Source organism: Lissotriton helveticus, chromosome 6 (genome assembly GCF_964261635.1).
Source record: "Lissotriton helveticus chromosome 6, aLisHel1.1, whole genome shotgun sequence".
NCBI classification, from domain to species: domain Eukaryota; kingdom Metazoa; phylum Chordata; class Amphibia; order Caudata; family Salamandridae; genus Lissotriton; species Lissotriton helveticus.
This window is the reverse complement of record NC_136067.1, coordinates 1,068,256,416-1,068,278,181: the sequence shown is the minus strand read 5'-3', so window position 1 is coordinate 1,068,278,181 and position 21,766 is coordinate 1,068,256,416. Positions and strand designations below refer to the sequence as shown.

The following is a 21,766-nucleotide window of genomic DNA, read 5'->3' as shown; positions in this document are numbered from 1 at the left end:
TAGGAACTGAATTCCTTTAAGTGGCAGAAATAGCAGCTAGACTTCTGGTTAGGAGAAGAAACAGGTAGGCTCCTTTTTGGCTGGGTCTTGTTGGAGGCTAAGGAGGGCATGTGACTTCATCTCTGTCCTCAGTGGCCAGGAGATACTCACGGATTACAACCCGTTTGAGGGCATTAATGGCTGTGATGCTCATGATTGCCTCTAGCAATGTGGGGGCTAAATATTGACTGGTTCCTGTTGGAGGTTTGTCTTGCTGCTGTTTGGGAGGACAGCCCACTTTCAATAATTGTCAATTTCTTTGCAGGGAAGGAAATGATAGCTACTGGATTAGTTCCTGTGAAGATCCCGATTGGCTAATTTGGCTGTGTCTTTTGGCATTTCTCTCTTGTTTTTGCCTGGTTGCTGGATGGCTGAAGGGTAAGATTGCCATAGATTTGGGTTTCCTGAGAACACGGCAGTAAATCACCATAAAATATTTTTCACTTCTCACAAACTTGGAATTCACTTTTCAGGTTTTTTTCTACCCGCCTCCATATTTTCTTAACAAGAGCTCATTTAGTGAGGTCCCAGCATTTTGGCAGTAGAATAAAAATCACAAGACTTAAAAGATACACATCACAATAAGAACAAAGAGGTCTGGTCATTGCTAACTTAAGATAAAATATACTCCACTATTTTCATCACTCATTTTGTCTCTGTAAAGCATACCTTTGATTAATCGAAAGCACACCTCGAAGCTGTACGCTTGCAGATCTTCTGATAGGTTAACTGTTGAGCATTTCTTTTAATCAGTAGTCAATTCAATAGTGGCACAAATGTGAACCCTGTAATTATATTTATTCTGCGCTGCAACGATGGTAAACACATAGTAGATAGTGAATAAAGACTTATCTGAATAATTCCCCACACACCACCTGTTACCATACCTGGCCGGGAGTGAAGTGACAGCTTATGGGCACAGTTCCTATTGATACTCTTTCTCTATTTTGCCAGTCAACGGAAAATTCAGATATTAGGAGGCAATTTGTAAGTAAATTCTGCAGGATGTGCTGTGACCAGATGCATAATCATTTCTACGCAGGCAGTTTTTCAAACTTATTTAGCACATATTCCTGACACATTCCTGCATCCACTTCAATGCATAATGCAAAGTGCCATAACCGTTTCTCAGCTCTCCTTTTTCTAAAACACGCATATTTGTGAATCCAAGGTAGAAAGCCGCAACCTGACCACACCTAGTAGGGGACATTTTAAATATTACGGAAACTTGGATTAAGCAGAAGAAAACAGTAATACATATTTTTTCCATTACCTTTCAAGGTGGCTTTCTTGAGAACCTTCATAGCATACAGCTGCCCAGAATCAGATCCTTTAATCTTTCGCACCAAAAATACCTACAAGAAGAGAGAGGGACATATTAGAAAACCTAGTGTTAAAACTAGTAGCATTAGAGATATTCGTAGGCCTTCAAATCTACACCAACCTCATGGCTGACGTGCTAGTTTGTTTTTGTATAAATATGTGAAATTGCAAAAAAAAACATGATTACTTCAAATGTAAAACCTGCATTTAGTGCTATATTTAGAAAGGAATGCATCCTCCTGTGTATTTTGGATGCAAGGACACACTTTGAGTTAAAAAACATACTAGTGCAAAAAATATAAGTGCGGTGTTTTCACATCGTTCATCTTGCTCCCCTTCTCCTGCACTAAAATTGTGCCTCATGCACAATGCTTCATTTTGTAATTGTGAATTTTCGTGTAACAAGCATTACGCAAATTGTGTGAAATTACGTGAGATTACACCAGTGCAACAAAAATTTCGCCCTGGCCTACTCCACCTCAATAACTCCCGAGGAGCCTGATTTTAGACAGCCCCTGTTACCTGAAATGAAGATGCAGTAAATTTAAAACCACTGAGATTACAGCTAACAGAATTTCCGTATCCGCTAATACTACCGAGAGTAGAACACGGCAGTAGTGATTTTCCGCATCTGATGGTAAACAACAGATCTTACATTATTCTCCACCTCCAAACCAGGCCCCTACATTTTGTAATCATCAAGTCTCACCTCCCCTCCATCTCCCGCTGGATTCCTTGGATGTTGGGCTAGAATGGAGATTTTCTTTTACAAAATATTGGTGGCAGGAAACAACTGAAAGTAGTCCTTGCTCGAACAAGGGACTTCAAAGAACAGACAGTGGGTGGAAGTCTTGCTTAGTTTGGAAAGGCCAAGTATTCTGACTGATAAAAAAAGTAAGTCAAACATGTTCTTTTGGAGTATAAACAGTCATAGGTCTTCCAAGTAGTAAATAGTATTTGAAGCATGCTTATACTGTGAACCCTGCAAAAGACTAGCACATGACCCGATATTCCTAATTAATATACATATAGTGGTAGTCCCCCACTGATTGAGTGTGAACACTGTTGATGCACCCACTGCCATGGTGCAATCCAATACAGGATTTTAACTGTTCCACAAAGACGCAAAGGTGCACCACTTATCAAAACAGAACAGACACATTATAAATTGGGGCAAAGACAGACAGCCTTATAATAATGCTAGCAAGGATTTGTAGCTCTACTGTTGTCACGCCGTAGGGAAGTTCCTGGCCATATTCAGGCAGGATTAGTCGATTGCCCATTTGCACCTCCAGCGCCCTTTATTATGATGAGATTGCTGGACAAATCCTTGCTAGCATTATTATAAGGCTGGCTGTCTTTGCCCCAATTTAGGGAATACAGATACTGCCATTCTTAAGAACTCCTGTGGATTTGCATTGCTGCTATTGTGCTTGAAGTTATAACTTATCACGGACAAACTAATGTTGACATCTCTCAGGAGTGCCCCTAATTGATTTTATGCCCTGAAGAAGTCCATTGTCTGGACGAAACGCATTGGCTGTTCTTTCCAATTGAAAGAGTGATTTTTATACACTTTGAATAAAAGAATATTTGAAGAATACTATGGATACGGGCCTGATAATGTATAATGTGTCTGTTCTGTTCTGCTCAAAAGTGGTGTACCTTTGTGCCTTTGTGAAACTAGTAAATAATATTTGTCAGTTTTGAGACTTTCCCCTTGGTATATTTGAAACCCCTCTAAACAATTCTTAAAATGTAGGTGCTAAAAATGCAATTTTGGTGTATGGCAGATGCTCCTTACTTTAACACTGTAAAAGGTTCTTCTGAAAACCCACGGCCTTGGATTCCCTACCCTGTTCCATTTTAAAATTTCCCATTCCCAACTCATTAAAGCTTCTGATTTTTGTCTTACTATGTTATATGATGAGTACAAGGAATAATATGGTACTATAAGAAACGATGTAAGGATTGAACTCAGGTTTGCACTTGCACATTTAAAAGATTGAAGAACCGGGGTTCACAAGCAGTGTTCCCTCTAACATGCGCGTCTGTGCACCCGCGCACCTTTAAGGCATTGAGCACCCAGTATCCTGTGTGAAGCGTGCACAAGTTTGCGCCGCCACCTGCTTTTAAAATGCGAGACGGTACAAAAGAGGGTGGTGATGGACGGAGCATCTGAATCAATCAAACACTCACACCCAGTCAAAAGATCTGGGTTTAATCCATCACCGTTCTTTAGCCCACTCTGCCACCCCAGTTCAGACATGGCTATATGCAAATCTGTCTGACCCTGTGTCTCATGGGAACAGTCCAGCCCGAACTGCCAAGCCATGTCTTCCCTGGACCGGAAACAAGCTTCCGAGGACCGGTTTCTGGCATTCCAGCCGTCTTCAGCCCGGCTTGCTTGAATCCAGTGGCAAAGTGAGCAAGGGACTCACGTATGAGCATACCCTGCCACACTTATGGCGGCCAAAAGCGGTACAAAAGAGGGTGGTGATGGACGGAGCATCTGAATCAATCAAACACTCACACCCAGTCAAAAGATCTGGGTTTAATCCATCACCGTTCTTTAGCCCACTCTGCCACCCCAGTTCAGACATGGCTATATGCAAATCAGTCTGACCCTGTGCCTCATGGGAACAGTCCAGCCCGAACTGCCAAGCCATGTCTTCCCTGGACCGGAAACAAGCTTCCGAGGACCGGTTTCTGGCATTCCAGCCGTCTTCAGCCCGGCTTGCTTGAATCCAGTGGCAAAGTGAGCAAGGGACTCACGTCTGAGCATACCCTGCCACATTTATGGCGGCCAAAAGCGGTACAAAAGAGGGTGGTGATGGACGGAGCATCTGAATCAATCAAACACTCACACCCAGTCAAAAGATCTGGGTTTAATCCATCACTGTTCTTTAGCCCACTCTGCCACCCCAGTTCAGACATGTGCAAATCAGTTTGACCCTGTGCCTCATGGGAACAGTCCAGCCCGAACTGCCAAGCCATGTCTTCCCTGGACCGGAACCAAGCTTCCGAGGACCGGTTTCTGGCATTCCAGCCGTCTTCAGCCCGGCTTGCTTGAATCCAGTGGCAAAGTGAGCAAGGGACTCACGTCTGAGCATACCCTGCCCTTTTGTACCGCTTTGGCCGCCATAAGTGTGGCAGGGTATGCTCAGACGTGAGTCCCTTGCTCACTTTGCCACTGGATTCAAGCAAGCCGGGCTGAAGACGGCTGGAATGCCAGAAACCGGTCCTCGGAAGCTTGTTTCCAGTCCAGGGAAGACATGGCTTGGCAGTTCGGGCTGGACTGTTCCCTTGAGGCACAGGGTCAGACTGATTTGCATAAAGCCATGTCTGAACTGGGGTGGCAGAGTGGGCTAAAGAACGGTGATGGATCAAACCCAGATCTTTTGACTGGGTGTGAGTGTTTGATTGGCTCAGATGCTCCGTCCATCACCACCCCCTTTTGTACCGCTTTGGCCGCCATAAGTGTGGCAGGGTATGCTCAGACGTGAGTCCCTTGCTCACTTTGCCACTGGATTCAAGCAAGCTGGGCTGAAGACGGCTGGAATGCCAGAAACCGGTCCTCTGAAGCTTGTTTCCAGTCCAGGGAAGACATGGCTTGGCAGTTCGGGCTGGACTGTTCCCTTGAGGCACAGGGTCAGACTGATTTGCATAAAGCCATGTCTGAACTGGGGTGACAGAGTGGGCTAAAGAACGGTGATGGATCAAACCCAGATCTTTTGACTGGGTGTGAGTGTTTGATTGGCTCAGATGCTCCGTCCATCACCACCCCCGTTTGTACCGCTTTGGCCGCCATAAGTGTGGCAGGGTATGCTCAGACGTGAGTCCCTTGCTCACTTTGCCACTGGATTCAAGCAACCCGGGCTGAAGACGGCTGGAATGCCAGAAACCGGTCCTCGGAAGCTTGTTTCCAGTCCAGGGAAGACATGGCTTGGCAGTTCGGGCTGGACTGTTCCCTTGAGGCACAGGGTCAGACTGATTTGCATAACCATGTCTGAACTGGGGTGGCAGAGTGGGCTAAAGAACGGTGATGGATCAAACCCAGATCTTTTGACTGGGTGTGAGTGTTTTATTAGCTCAGATGCTCCGTCCATCACCACCCTCTTTTGTAACGCTTTGGCCGTCATAAGTGTGGCAGGGTATGCTCAGACGCGAGTCCCTTGCTCACTTTGCCACTGGATTCAAGCAAGCCGGGCTGAAGACGGCTGGAATGCCAGAAACCGGTCCTCGGAAGCTTGTTTCCAGTCCAGGGAAGACATGGCTTGGCAGTTCGGGCTGGACTGTTCCCTTGAGGCACAGGGTCAGACTGATTTGCATAAAGCCATGTCTAAACTGGGGTGGCAGAGTGGGCTAAAGAACGGTGATGGATCAAACCCAGATCTTTTGACTGGGTGTGAGTGTTCGATTGGCTCAGATGCTCCGTCCATCACCACCCCCTTTTGTACCGCTTTGGCCTCCATAAGTGTGGCAGGGTATGCTCAGACGTGAGTTCCTTTGCCCACTTTGCCACTGGATTCAAGCAAGCCGGGCTGAAGACGGCTGGAATGCCAGAAAGCGGTCCTCGGAAGCTTGTTTCCAGTCCAGGGAATACATGGCTTGGCAGTTCGGGCTGGACTGTTCCCTTGAGGCACAGGGTCAGACTGATTTGCATAAAGCCATGTCTGAACTGGGGTGGCAGAGTGGGCTAAAGAACGGTGATGGATCAAACCCAGATCTTTTGACTGGGTGTGAGTGTTTGATTGGCTCAGATGCTCCGTCCATCACCACCCCCTTTTGTACCCCCCCCTTTTGTACCGCTTTAAAATGCAAGAGGTGAAATACGGCAATTTACCAGTTACCTGAGGCCTTTGTGAAAAGATTCCTGTTAATCACAGCACCCGTCATGCGCTGCAATTAACAGGAATACTTTCACAAATGCCCACAATCAGCCCGCAGCCTCTCTCTATTGAGAAAAGACTGGGTGCTGATTGTGGGCCACTGTGAAAATATTTATGTTAATTGCAGCGCATGACAGTGCAGTAATTAACAGGAATCCTTTCACAAAGGCTCACAATCAGCCACAGCCGGGATACATTAAAATGCAGCAAGTCCAAAAGCACGACATTTAAAGCACACGTTGTGCTTTTGGACTTGATGCATGTCTTTTCCCAATAGAGAGAGTCGGCGCATGACGGGCCCTGGTCTACATGCACGGTGAGGTTCTTGGCGCACATAGCCCTGGCTGCAGTGCACAGAGACCTTACTCTGCCGTACACAGAGGAAAATAATTAGAGGGAACATTGCTCACAAGATGAAGAGGGCATTGGATGCTGACCTAGTTAGTTGTGTGAATGGCTAGGGGTACTCTGCCTCTAAACAATACCTAAATAGCTCCACATTGCTCCAGAGTGTAAATTCTTACTAAGTCAGAGCAAGTAAAAACTGAGCAGGAATTGAAAATGTGGGTGGGCTGTCACATTCTGTTTTTTGCCATTTTTGTTCATCACGTTTTTAGAAAATCTTTTCATCCAATTCCGTGTGATTCAGGGCAATGCCAAAAGGTCTCGCCTTTGGGACCTTATAATTGTTTAGGTATGCAGCACATAATCCTATGTATTGTATTGCTAGGTATTGAATAGCTGTACAATTACTATATATTGTGTTATGCAGTCTGATTTATGATGAAATGCTTGCCTCTTCCACGCCCTGTACGCATGCTTTTCAATTGTCTAACATGTGTATCTCCCTTTTTGTCCCGATGTGCTACTGTCAATATGTGCTTCCTACGGTGCATTCTTCTGTGCTGCTGCTCTTATCCTCTACTGTACTTGGGACCTAAGAATCTTGGCAGCACACACATGCATTCAACTCACAAAATGCGCTGGCGCAGATGAATCTACAGTGAATTCCGGAATTTTCTGGGAGTTGGAGGGTTCCGTGGATAAAATACACATACAACCTTATAGAAGAAGTTTGAATATCTGCTGCGCTGATTTGGCCTTTCATTCTACTGATGGTTATTCAGATCTTCGTTTTGTGAGTCACACTAGTCTTCGTGTGAGCTGTGTGGGTGGTGTGTAGTGCTTCAATGGACTTTCAACTCTGTTTGTTGTCTCGCTGTAAATGTAAGCCTTGTCACTTACATAATGCACTGAAACCCTGTCATTTAGTGACCAAGTAGAAGCATGCTTGCATGAAGGAGAAGAATTCTCCAATCTTCCCAGCATTAGCATATTTTTAACGAGTCTTGGCATTGGAGCAACATCCTGTGATTCTGGGCAAATGGCCTAATCTCCCAGGGTCTTTGTCACAATGATCTGATACATGGGCCAACTGTTACCTCCTCCCTCGCTTTAGCTCCTGATAACAACCAATGCATGTGCTTACATTGTTTCAGATAAAAGCTAGGAAGGCACCCTTTAACATTGATTTAAAAAACAAAAGCCAGAAAATTAAATATGAAAAGTAATCTGGTGCTCGTATAAAGTGCTGCAGTGTCTCCGGTGCAATTGCAAATTATTTAAAAAATGTATTACATTTACCTTAATAAACTGATCTTAATCCCGCCGTGATTGATTCCAAAAGTCTCTGATACATCGGGCAGAAAGCGAAGCCAACGTGACATCACAAAGCATTAAACCAAACAAAAACAAGCGAAATCACTGTGCGTTGTGTAACCTAACCCATGAGGAATGCAGCTGCCACCGCTGCTCACTCCGGAGAGCAAAACGCTGTGGGAGTTAACATTAGAAAAGAAGATGGGACATGCTCCCCCCTTCAGCCATTTGCGTGCTTATATTCTTGAAAGACACACAAAAGCCAATCCTATGTGTGGGAGGAGTCAGACCCACACAGAGTAGTTTAGAGTACTTACAAGAAGCCTCGCAGAGCAGCGCATGCGTGCTGGCTCAGGCTCGACCTAAAAAGATGACTAAAGTATGCTCTTGAGTTTCCCTCTGTTTGTGCTGCTGTGATTTTATCCACAGACACCTAGTGGCATTTTTTCAGAAATAGCAGCTGAACTCGAGTGTGACACTCTGGGGAATAGGTGTTTTTTTCATAAGAAATCTCTGGAACCTAAACCCATCGATGACACCAGTGGAAGAATCGATGTGATGGAATGCAAGACACCCGCAATCTCAAAAGACTACCTGGACTTGCCACTCCAGGCAAAATTCACTTTCAGGTAGTCTTGTTTTTCTTCCATCAGCTGTACACCAGTGTTCATTGCTGTATTTATCTACAAAGCATTGAACTGGTTACTATGCTAAATAAAATTTTATACTGTGAGGCCCATGGCTGCAGGTCTTCCTCCTCTGCTGCTGGCTTTTAACTTTAAAGAAAGATTTATTTTTCCACAAAAGTTAAAAGCCAGCAGTATTGGAGGAAGAACACCAGTCGTGGGACCGTACTATAAAACTTTATTTAGCATAAAGAGCCATTCCAATGTTTTGCAGACAAATACAGCGCTGAACAGTGGAACAAACAAACTACTGTTAGCATCCTTTTTCAAAGTCATTACTTACCCGGACTGCGGGACAGCATTTTTAGTTTTAAATAATCTGCGAGGGATGTCTGCTGCACGATTACTGGTTGCTTCCCTCATCGGATGAGTAATTAATGTTGTAGCTGCAGTGTGCGGGGCGGGCGACAGACGAAACCACTGCTCATTGGTCTGACTCTTGCCACACACTTGACGATTCACGAAGGAGGGACCAGGCAGGCTAATATTATAGTTTGCAATTGTTCATTGGTAGTACACTAGGCTAGTGCGTTACTAATGAACGATTGCAAAATCAGATGTGACATGTGATGTGACCTCCGCTACCCCGAAGCAGGGGCCACCCAGGCAGTTTAACTTTCTGGCGGTAATGTGTGGCACACAATCAGGCAGGCGGCAGGGCTGCCAACATCCCATTTGAAATATTGTATGTGAACAAAGTCACGTGCGATATTAGCTCTTCACAGGGGAGACTGGAACCCTACTTTCAATTTAGTGAGCAGCATGCAGCCAGTTATTACATTACCAATATTGCATGTAAAGTAGACTAGAGAGTTTAGACCCAGCCCTGAGAAATATGTGCTGATGCTTATCACCGGAAAGCACCGGCACAAATTAAGCACTGGTTTTGGTGTACCTAAAGAACTTAGGGGCAGATTTATGAAGGCCTTGCGCCGCCGGTGCGTCACTTTATTTGACGCAACGGAGGCGCAAACAATGAGCCCTATTTACAATGTGACGCATCTAGGAGATGCGTCACGTTGTAAAGCCCTGCGCCATCAGGAGGCATTCCGGCGCAGGGTGGGCGTTCCGGGGCAGGTGCGCCTCGCAAAAGTGGCTGAGTGAAATCTATAAGATTTCACTCAGTCACTTTCAGGACAATGCTGAGTCAAAAGCCTGCGCCTGCTTGAAGCAGGCGTAGGTCTTGACGCAGCATTGTGGAGATGGGGCACCCCCGAGCCTTGCTGGAGCTGCGTCGCGCTGGTGACACAGCTCCAGCACTGCGCCACCTTTTCGGCACAGATGCGTCACGCATCTGTGCCGTTTTTGCCCCATGGTGCGCCGCATTGTAAATGCGGCGCACCATGGGTGGCGGAGCAGCGGCGCAGGATGACTGGCGCATCCCTGGGGATGCGCCAGTCATCATAAATCTGCCCCTTACACTCTTACATGCCTTTGTAAATCGGTCCTAAAACATCAAAACTGGGAAGATTTATGTAATTTCATACACAGTTAGTACAAATAGAAAGAACTGTGCACTCTTAGCACTTTTACTAATGGGTAATTGGACTTTCTACGGTGCAGTCACAGAGGCACTTAAGAGTACATGAGCGTTTTTTGCATGGTCTTGGAGAACCTATGAGAGTACTTTGCTGTTTTTATCATGGCTAAATGTACCTGTTAGGACAGTTATCTATCTGCCATTGCATCAAGACGTGCAGCCATAAGCCGCCATAGTTCATATCCTGTTGTTAGATGTGACACTCCTCGCCCCCTCAGACTTATGACTTATATACTACATGTTCGGTATTGGTTAGATGAGGAGCCGTTAACCTGACACCAACTGTGCCAAACTAGTTAGCAGGAAGGGCATTGGCCATGAGATGCAGTGAGGATGTATCTTACTGGTGCTTCTCACCGCTCAGGCAGGATGAACTATTCACAATAGAACAGAGCTGCTGGGAATGATTTAATTCCTGAGAGATCTGCAACAATCACGTTTGAGTACACAGACGCTCCTCTCCCTATACTTGTTTGCATTATATTCATGAATGCTACATTTTAGCTCAATGCACACAAACACTTTTCCACTAAAGAAAAACATTGCATACCTCTTGGAACCTAGACAGAACAAAAGACAGTGGCCATTGAAAGTCACACCATCCATTGTGGCGTTGAACAGCCGCTGGCCCCATGCACTCAGTAAAGCTAATATACACCTATGAAAGGTATTGTCCTTAGTAGGCCACAAGGGTTGATGCACTAATGACTGCAGATAAATTCTGGGACATGTAACCAAAATCAATACTGCTCCACTCTAATGTCACCAAATTTGAAATCAAATCACTCCTCTCTTTTTATTGGGAAGTCTAAACCACTCTGTTACCAGCTAGGGCATTGCCACAAGTTGCCCTTTAATTCTAGTGGTAACTTGCCTTACTAGCCAGATCAGAATTGCAAGTTCTGTGGATTTTCCACGCACACAGTGATTTTCCCCCAGTGATTTCACCTGTTCCAAGCAGGCAAAAGCTGTAAGAAGAAAATCCGGGGATAATTACAAATTACAGAAGGTTTCAGAAGAAATTGCAAATTCACGTGGGAATTTTTTATTTCTAAGTAAACTTTAATAGGTCTCACTTGTAATTGTCAGGATATTTACCTCCTACTCCGACTAGAATTTATAGTACTCCAGCATCAGTACTTAAGGAATTTCCGGCTGCATAATGGGCACTCAGAATGAAGCTCATAGAACTCTAAGAAAATGATTCAGAGAAGCAACACACAGAGCTCAAATACTAACTCCTCATTAAATTCGGTAATTCATCGCTTTCATTTATCTTTAGTGGCATTGCTATCTCTGCAGCGAGCGAACCGGCCAGCCCTGCCACGCCAGATGACACAAGCACGGCGCAGGTGTGCTAGAGAGAATCTCATTTTAGGAAACAGCATTTGTCAAGCTGACCACGTTTATGTAATGGCCAGAAGTAGAGTTCTCAGATGCAGGTATTAGGCACCTGTTGGCAATGACCAGGAGTTTGAGATATTGAGCCTGACCCACAATATTCTCACAAAATTGATGCGTCTGGAACAATGGTGTTAAGAGATTTCGAGAACTATGAAGCTCTGTAATTATTTTGGGGTAGTGAGTTAACATTTCACGGATGACAAGATGATTTCCTATCAAATAGTTATTAGTGTTTTCACTTACCCTGTCTTAATCAGAACATGTTAAGGATGGGGTCCTCAAAACAAATCACAAAGTCAAATATGCGTCAAGAAATAAACACAATTGCTCCAAAATGTAGAAAAGCACCTCATCTCAACGCGAGGAAAAAATGTATCAAGACAAAATATAGGATTCAATTTCATGTAATTAGTAAGTACTCCTAAATATTCGGTTTTCTTAATACTTTAACAACAAATTGTCCCATTCTTAAATTTCTTATATTGCTAGCACCGGAATATTAATCCCCACACTTCTGTATAGACTATTTAAACATATATGCATTTTTGTGTCATACACCACATAGTTTTAGAACATGAAATGCAATGAATTTTCAAACGTTTCTAAAATGCCAAAGAGCTAGGTGCCCTTTAACCATTGAAAGCTTAATCCGGATGAAAAGGAATTCATGTTGACTTGCGACCCAAAAGGCTTGATATTCAACACCAATTGGCTTGCAGAGTTGCACCGCAATGGTTTAATTGCCACTTTACCAGTGTTAGGGTCACCAGATTTTCATAACAAAAAGCAGATAAATGTTGACACTGGTCAGTACCAAGTAAACATTTAGTCCTATATCTATGTCAATGGCCGTCCCAATATATATACCCCGTGTTATCTGAGGCTGAGGCGGTACAGGGGAGCCGAGGAGGACACTTAATGAACTGCAAAGCTGAAGAAATAAAATCATCACATTTTGTTTTTTTTTCGTTTTGGGCACACTTTGCTGAATTCCCGCCGTATGCACATTTGGAGTTTGTCACCATTCCCTCCCTCCCCGAGCAACACCCCCAAGGACCTACTACATGGGACTCTGGGACTCGTAGTTTCCCTTCACGCACGGGACGCTACACAGGTGTGCTGGACTTCCAGGGGACGGTGCAGACTCAAGACAACGAGTTCTTAAAAGGCGGTATTCACCAGCAGAGTGTATTTCATCTGTGGAGGCTTTGGGCGCTGACGACGGCTAACAACGGCCATAAATGCATCCGCCACTTTATTTCATTAAGATGCCTCCAACTGTTCCCCTTGGGTCTCTGCTCATCTTTGTTTGGGAGGAGTTCTGTGGCAATTATTTATGCGTCAGCCAGAGACGCATTACAGAGATCCCTGCTTCACTTGGGCTTGGACGTCACTGGCACAGACTGCTGCAGTTCGCTGTTGCTTTTCTTCAAAGGTATTTGAACCTTTGAAAGTCCGCCTTGGAGCCCGGGGAGATATGTTGGTGGTTGTGAGGTCATCCAAACCTCGCGCTGGGCTGCCTGTATTGTCAGTGCAGTCCCCGCCGCATGGACCCCGTGTTATCTGAGGCTGAGGCGGTACAGGGGAGCCAAGGAGGACACTTAATGAACTGCAAAGCTGAAGAAATAAAATCATCACATTTTGTTTTTTTTCATTTTGGGCACACTTTGCTGAATTCCCGCCGTATGCACATTTGGAGTTTGTCACCATTCCCTCCCTCCCCCGAGCAACACCCCCAAGGACCTACTACATGGGACTCTGGGACTTGTAGTTTCCCGTCACGCACGGGACGCTACACAGGTGTGCTGGACTTCCAGGGTGCAGTGCGGACTCATGACAACGAGTTCTTAAAAGGCGGTATTCGCCAGCAGAGTGTATTTCATCTGTGGAGGCTTTGGGCGCTGACGACGGCTAACAACGGCCAGAAATGCATCCGCCACTTTATTTCATTAAAATGCCTCCAACTGTTCCCCTTGGGTCTCTGCTCTTCTTCGTTTGGGAGGAGTTCTGTGGCATATATATATATATATATATATATATATATATATATATATATATATATATATATATATATCAATGCTCGAAGGTGTCCACCTTTGAGTAGCACGCGAACAGCAGCTTGGTTTATGTATAGGTGAGGACGGGGATCCACTCGTAGACGCCGCTCCGTACGGGATCTGCCCGACGCGTTTCGAAGCTCCATATGCTTCTCTTCAGGGGCTTTAACGGAAGCGGTGTGCGCAACCGCCGACCCACTTCCCCTTTTAATATATAACACACCCACCGATGGGAGGCTCAAATGAGACTGTGCATTCTGGGAAGTGTGGTCCGGGAAGCACACAATCAAGTCCTGTATGGACTCCACAAGTGGGCCCGTCCTCGATTCCAAGTACGACTGCTGCTTCACTTTCGTGACCCCCAGGGTACCGGGGTGATGCATACTCCGCGGAGGGACTGCCGCGTATAAATCAATGCTCGAAGGTGTCCACCTTTGAGTAGCACGCGAACAGCAGCTTGGTTTATGTATAGGTGAGGACGGGGATCCACTCGTAGACGCCGCTCCGTGCGGTATCTGCCTGACGCATTTCGAAACTCCATATGCTTCTCTTCAGGGGCTTTAACGGAAGTGGTGTGCGCAACCGCCGACCCACTTCCCCATTTAATATATAACACACCCACCGATGGGAGGCTCAAATGAGACTGTGCATTCTGGGAAGTGTGGTCCGGGAAGCACACAATCAAGTCCTGTATGGACTCCACAAGTGGGCCCGTCCTCGATTCCAAGTACGACTGCTGCTTTACTTTCGTGACCCCCAGGGTACCGGGGTGGTGCATACTCCGCGGCTGGACTGCCGCGTATAAATCAATGCTCGAAGGTGTCCACCTTTGAGTAGCACGCGAACAGCAGCTTGGTTTATGTATAGGTGAGGACGGGGATCCACTCGTAGACGCCGCTCCGTACGGGATCTGCCCGACGCGTTTCGAAGCTCCATATGCTTCTCTTCAGGGGCTTTAACGGAAGCGGTGTGCGCAACCGCCGACCCACGTCCCCATTTAATATATAACACACCCACCGATGGGAGGCTCAAATGAGACTGTGCATTCTGGGAAGTGTGGTCCGGGAAGCACACAATCAAGTCCTGTATGGACTCCACAAGTGGGCCCGTCCTCGATTCCAAGTACGACTGCTGCTTCACTTTCATGACCCCCAGGGTACCGGAGTGGTGCATACTCCGCGGCTGGACTGCCGCGTATAAATCAATGCTCAAAGGTGTCCACCTTTGAGTAGCACGCGAACAGCAGCTTGGTTTATGTATAGGTGAGGACGGGGATCCACTCGTAGACGCCGCTCCGTACGGGATCTGCCCGACGCGTTTCGAAGCTCCATATGCTTCTCTTCAGGGGCTTTAACGGCAGCGGTGTGCGCAACCGCCGACCCACTTCCCCATTTAATATATAACACACCCACCGATGGGAGGCTCAAATGAGACTGTGCATTCTGGGAAGTGTGGTCCGGGAAGCACACAATCAAGTCCTGTATGGACTCCACAAGTGGGCCCGTCCTCGATTCCAAGTACGACTGCTGCTTCACTTTCGTGACCCCCAGGGTACCGGGGTGGTGCATACTCCGCGGCTGGACTGCCGCGTATAAATCAATGCTCGAAGGTGTCCACCTTTGAGTAGCACGCGAACAGCAGCTTGGTTTATGTATAGGTGAGGACGGGGATCCACTCGTAGACGCCGCTCCGTACGGGATCTGCCCGATGCGTTTCGAAGCTCCATATGCTTCTCTTCAGAGGCTTTAACAGAAGCGGTTATACGCGGCCGTCCAGCCGCGGAGTATGCACCACCCCGGTACCCTGGGGGTCACGTAAGTGAAGCAGCAGTCGTACTTGGAATCTAGGACGGGCCCACTTGTGGAGTCCATACAGGACTTGATGGTGTGCTTCCCGGACCACACTTCCCAGAATGCACAGTCTCATTTGAGCCTCCCATCGGAGGGTGTGTTATATATAAAATGGGGAAGTGGGTCGGTGGTTGCGCACACCGCTTCCATTAAAGCCCCTGAAGAGAAGCATATGGAGCTTCGAAACGCGTCTGGCAGATCCCGTACGGAGCGGCGTCTACGAGTGGATCCCCGTCCTCACCTATACATAAACCAAGCTGCTGTTCGCGGGCTACTCAAAGGTGGAGACCTTCGAGCATTGATATATACGCGGCCGTTCAGCCGCGGAGTATGCACCACCCTGGTACCCTGGGGGTCACGAAAGTGAAGCAGCAGTCGTACTTGGAATCGAGGACGGGCCCACTTGTGGAGTCCATACAGGACTTGATGGTGTGCTTCCCGGACCACACTTCCCAGAATGCACAGTCTCATTTGAGCCTCCCATCGGTGGGTGTGTTATATATAAAATGGGGAAGTGGGTCGGCGGTTGCGCACACCGCTTCTGTTAAAGCCCCTGAAGAGAAGCATATGGAGCTTCGAAACGCGTCGGGCAGATCCCGTACGGAGCGGCATCTACGAGTGGATCCCCGTCCTCACCTATACATAAACCAAGCTGCTGTTTGCGTGCTACTCAAAGGTGGACACCTTCGAGCATTTATTTATATGCGGCTGTCCAGCCGCGGAGTATGCACCACCCTGGTACCCTGGGGGTCACGAAAGTGAAGCAGCAGTCGTACTTGGAATCGAGGACGGGCCCACTTGTGGAGTCCATACAGGACTTGATGGTGTGCTTCCCGGACCACACTTCCCAGAATTCACAGTCTCATTTGAGCCTCCCATCGGTGGGTGTGTTATATATAAAATGGGGAAGTGGGTCGGCGGTTGCGCACACCGCTTCCATTAAAGCCCCTGAAGAGAAGCATATGGAGCTTCGAAACGCGTCGGGCAGATCCCGTACGGAGCGGCGTCTACGAGTGGATCCCCGTCCTCACCTATACATAAACCAAGCTGCTGTTCGCGTGCTACTCAAAGGTGGACAACTTCGAGCATTGATTTATACGCGGCCGTCCAGCCGCAGAGTATGCACCACCCCGGTACCCTGGGGGTCACGAAAGTGAAGCAGCAGTCGTACTTGGAATCGAGGATGGGCCCACTTGTGGAGTCCATACAGGACTTGATGGTGTGCTTCCCGGACCACACTTCCCAGAATGCACAGTCTCATTTGAGCCTCCCATCGGTGGGTGTGTTATATATAAAATGGGGAAGTGGGTCGGCGGTTGCGCACACCGCTTCCGTTAAAGCCCCTGAAGAGAAGCATATGGAGCTTCAAAACGCGTCGGGCAGATCCCGTACGGAGCGGCGTCTACGAGTGGATCCCCGTCCTCACCTATACATAAACCAAGCTGCTGTTCGCGTGCTACTCAAAGGTGGACACCTTCGAGCATTGATATATATATATATATATATATATATATATATATATATATGTATATATATATATATATATATATATATATATATATATATATGAAAAAGCACTCCTTGTTCCGTTAATGACCAACGGAACCCAACAGGGCTGGACCTCCAAAAGCCCCTCTCAATGCAGCGAATATCAAGCAAAGAAAAGTCACTCCTCAAGTGAGTTGCAGGATGACGATTTATTCAATTTAAGACGACGCGTTTCACTCCACTAGGGAGCTTGTATATATATATATATGTTCTTTTTAGGGCATCACTAGCATTTAACCTGAGACTGCGGACTGGTGGAACTAAGCCTTAAATAGAAAGGGAGAGTTTCCGCCATTTGGCGTTGTGTTCAGGAAAATAGACAGTATTTGTTGGAATATACTTATGGGCATATATGAATTTGCCCCCCGTTTTCGAGATATTGATCACAAGTATAAGGCCCTAACCTGAACCACTGAGCATAACTGTGCTTTAATTATGTTTATAAAATATTGTGGCATTATTTTTGAAGTTCTAAAGAATGAATTTCAAATTAATTTGACCATGTTGAAATAGTCCTTCTCCCTAGGAAATGTAACATAGTATCCATACATTTTCCAAAGAGTCTGTTTTCATGTTTATTTATGTTGATTCACTGTTTCTGTAGAAAATAGAGCACGTCTGTGTGTGGACTATGACTCTGACAAAGACCGTGGGGGTCAAAACACGGCAGTCAAATTAAATAAACTTTATGTCACTAAATCCTAGAGTGCGGTTCATTCTTTGACGCAGTGCGAGATGACAAGACATATTTATATATATATATATATATATATATCAAGCTGCTGCTCGTGTGCTACTCAAAGGTGGACAACCTTGGAGCGACAATTTCTACGCGGCTGTCCAGCCGCAGAGTATGCACCACCCCGTCATCCTTGGGGGTCACGGAAGTGAAACAGCAGCCGTTCACGGGATCGGGGACGGGCCCACTTGCGGGGTACAAACAGGACTTGATTATGTGCTTTCTGCACCACACTTCCCATAATGCACAGTCTCATTTGAGCCTCCCATTGGTGGGTGTGTCATATGGAAAATGGAGAAGTGGGTTAGCGGTTGCACACACCGCTTCCGTTAAAGCCCCTGAAGAGAAGCATATGGAGCTTCGAAACGCGTCAGGCAGATCCATTACGGAGCGGCATCTACAAGCGGATCCCCATCCTCACCTACACATAAATCAAGCTGCTGCTCGTGTGCTACTCAAAGGTGGACAACCTTGGAGCGACAATATATATATATAAAGCTGTAATATTGTGCCTGGAGTGATAAATGGCTTTTGTTATTTGACAGCTCGGCAAGGACTGCACTGTACTAGTCCTATGCTTAAAGACTTTGCTGTTTAAATGGCGAAAGACTTTGTCATTTTCTATCTCGGCATGGATACCACTGTCTAATCCTATGCTTAAAAACTTTGATAGAAAAACAGACATTTGAGGTGAGCAGATCTAGAGTGTTGCTGGTGTTGAGAGTGCTCTGACAGGAGTTGCTTTCCACCTAAACTGAGACCTACCCTGAGTTCTCTCCTTCCTTTTTGCATAATTTATGCGTCACTCTATGCCTGAAAGGGTTTTGTTTTGACTTAATACTGGGTGCTCCCTTGTGTCTGGACAAAGCTATACCTCTCTGAAGAGCTCTAATTAGAGCGAAACACTTTCAGGGGTTGCTTTTATTCATTTCAGGTTGGCTTGAGTTGGTATTTTACCAATTCAAAGCTGTAATATTGTGCCTGGAGTGATAAATGGCTTTTGTTACTTGACAGCTCGGCAAGGACTGCACTGTACTAGTCCTATGCTTAAAGACTTTGCTGTTTAAATGGCGAAAGACTTTGTCATTTTCTATCTCGGCATGGATAGCACTGTCTAATCCTATGCTTAAAAACTTTGATAGAAAAACAGACATTTGAGGTGAGCAGATCTAGAGTGTCGCTGGTGTTGAGTGCTCTGACAGGAGCTGCTTAACACCTAAACTGAGACCTACCCAGAGTTCTCTCCTTCTTTTTTGCATAATGTATGCGTCACTCTATGCCTGAAAGGGTTTTGTTTTGACTTAATACTGGGTGCTCCCTTGTGTCTGGACAAAGCTATACCTCTCTGAAGAGCTCTAATTAGAGCAAAACACTGTGTCAGGGGTTGCTTTTATTCATTTCAGGTTGGCTTGAGTTGGTATTTTACCAATTCAAAGCTGTAATATTGTGCCTGGAGTGATAAATGGCTTTTGTTATTTGACAGCTCGGCAAGGAATGCACTGTACTAGTCCTATGCTTAAAGACTTTGCTGTTTAAATGGCGAAAGACTTTGTCATTTTCTATCTCAGCATGGATAGCACTGTCTAATCCTATGCTTAAAAACTTTGATAGAAAAACAGACATTTGAGGTGAGCAGATCTAGAGTGTCGCTGGTGTTGAGAGTGCTCTGACAGGAGCTGCTTTCCACCTAAACTGAGACCTACCCAGAGTTCTCTCCTTTTTTGCATATATATATATATATATATATATATATATATATATATATATATATATATATATATATATATATATATATATATATATATATTCACCAAATGCCACTGCGCTTGAGATGGCACACTCGGTGTTCTTTTCCTTCCGGATTTGTTTGCCTTTCACTGCCCGCTTTTCTTCAATTCCTCATTACTCCATTCCCGACGCGTTTCAAGGCAGCAACGCCTCTTATTCGTGGGCTATCACAGAGGCACAGACACTCTCACCTGTTCGTCACTCTTTTTATTGAAATGAGTTCAGACCGCCCCCAGTGGGCGTGGCTACTGATGTCAATCGCATTTTGGGAAATGCAGTCCATTCAGGTAAGACACTCTTCCTTAAGTAGGCTCCATGCCCCTGTCACAGTTTCTTTTATTTTAGTATCCTTTAGTAGGGCGGAATTTAAAAGAGCAGGCTTTCTTTAACTATGAACATCGTGCCATCCGGAGAATGGTCGTCATTCCCCACAGCCTTCTCACAAGATCAGAGAATGGTGCTCATCTCCCACGGCCCTGGCCGCCGTGCAAAACATTCTTCACCAAATGCCACTGTGCTTGAGATGGCACACTCGGTGTTCTTTTCCTTCCGGATTTGTTTGCCTTTCACTCTCCGGATGGCACGATGTTCTTAGTTAAAGAAAGCCTGCTCTTTTAAATTCCGCCCTACTAAAGGATACTAAAATAAAAGAAACTGACAGGGGCATGGAGCCTACTTAAGGAAGAGTGTCTTACCTGAATGGACTGCATTTCCCAAAATGCGATTGACACTAGTAGCCACGCCCACTGGGGGCGGTCTGAACTCATTTCAATAAAAAGACTGACGAACAGGTGAGAGTGTCTGTGCCTCTGTGATAGCCCATGAATAAGAGGCGTTGCTGCCTTGAAACGCGTTGGGAATGGAGTAATGTGGATTTGAAGAAAAGCGGGCAGTGAAAGGCAAACAAATCTGGAAGGAAGAGAACACCGAGTGTGCCATCTCAAGCGCAGTGGCATTTGGTGAGGAATGTTTAGCACGGCGGCCAGGGCCGTGGGAGATGAGCACCATTCTCTGATCTTGTGAGAAAGCTGTAGGGAATGACGACCATTCTCCGGATGGCACGATGTTCTGAGTTAAAGAAAGCCTGCTCTTTTAAATTCCTCCCTACTAAAGGATACTAAAATAAAAGAAACTGACAGGGGCATGGAGCCTACTTAAGGAAGAGTGTCTTACCTGAATGGACTGCATTTCCCAAAATGCGATTGACATCAGTAGCCACGCCCACTGGGGGCGGTCTGAACTCATTTCAATAAAAAGAGTGACGAACAGGTGAGAGTGTCTGTGCCTCTGTGATAGCCCATGAATAAGATGCGTTGCTGCCTTGAAACGCGTCGGGAATGGAGTAATGAGGAATTGAAGAAAAGCGGGCAGTGAAAGGCAAACAAATCCGGAAGGAAAAGAACACCGAGTGTGCCATCTCAAGCGCAGTGGCATTTGGTGAGGAATATATATTATGGCGGATGGCTGGTGGGATTACTAAATAAATCACCGAAAATTCAGCACAAATTCTGGGCTCACTCTCGTTATTCCTGGTCAACTTACCGAAATGAATGGTGTTTTCTTTATATATATATATATATATATATATATATATATATATATATATATATATATATATATATATATATATTACCTACTGGCGGTCGCCAGTAGGTATATATAGTTAGGATTTTTTCTCTATGGGATTTTTGAAAATTCTATGTCTAATAACTTTGGCGTTTGTGGACGGAATTGGCTGAAATTTTCAGGAAAATGGCACATTTTGTTTCTGAGCAGCCCTTGAAAATTTGGGGGGGGTTCGTCAAGGGGGGGCTGAGAAAAAAGGGGGGTCCCAAAACGTGTTTTTAACATTGAGTTTTCCATAGGGCGGTTGGCCTCACTTTTAGCCCGAACAGTTGAATGGATTTGCACGAAACTTGGCAAAATTGTAGGGACTGGTAGCCCGATGTGCCTTTTGTAGGTCTCAATATATGTGCTACAGTGGATTTTGAGAAATTAACGTTTAAAAAAAGATATATATCTGTAACAGCGGACCGGGCAGCGCTCCAGGACGCGTACTTTTCGCGCAACGGAGCTTTGTGAAGCGAAGCTGATTGGTTCTCCGGCGTCTGTCAACATTCCAAACAGTCCGTAGCGGCCACCATCTTGTCTCTCGGTAGGATCGAGAGACAAGAGGAGGCCAAAGCGAAGGGGCAAATGACCATAAGGGGGAATAGTAGATCCTCGCTGACCCCCTACGTT

General features: G+C 45.9%; 1 protein-coding gene across 2 annotated transcripts in view; it reads right to left on the bottom strand.

The window, feature by feature from the left end:
• LOC144763264 (ribosomal protein S6 kinase alpha-2) overlaps positions 1-21,766 on the bottom strand; it is a 1,818,960-nt gene that overhangs the window by 1,089,762 nt on the left and 707,432 nt on the right. For both annotated transcript variants that reach the window (XM_078648717.1, XM_078648718.1), the window contains exon 3: positions 1,313-1,394. In XM_078648717.1, the coding sequence (XP_078504843.1) occupies positions 1,313-1,394 (82 nt within the window). The remainder of the gene's footprint in view (positions 1-1,312; positions 1,395-21,766) is intronic.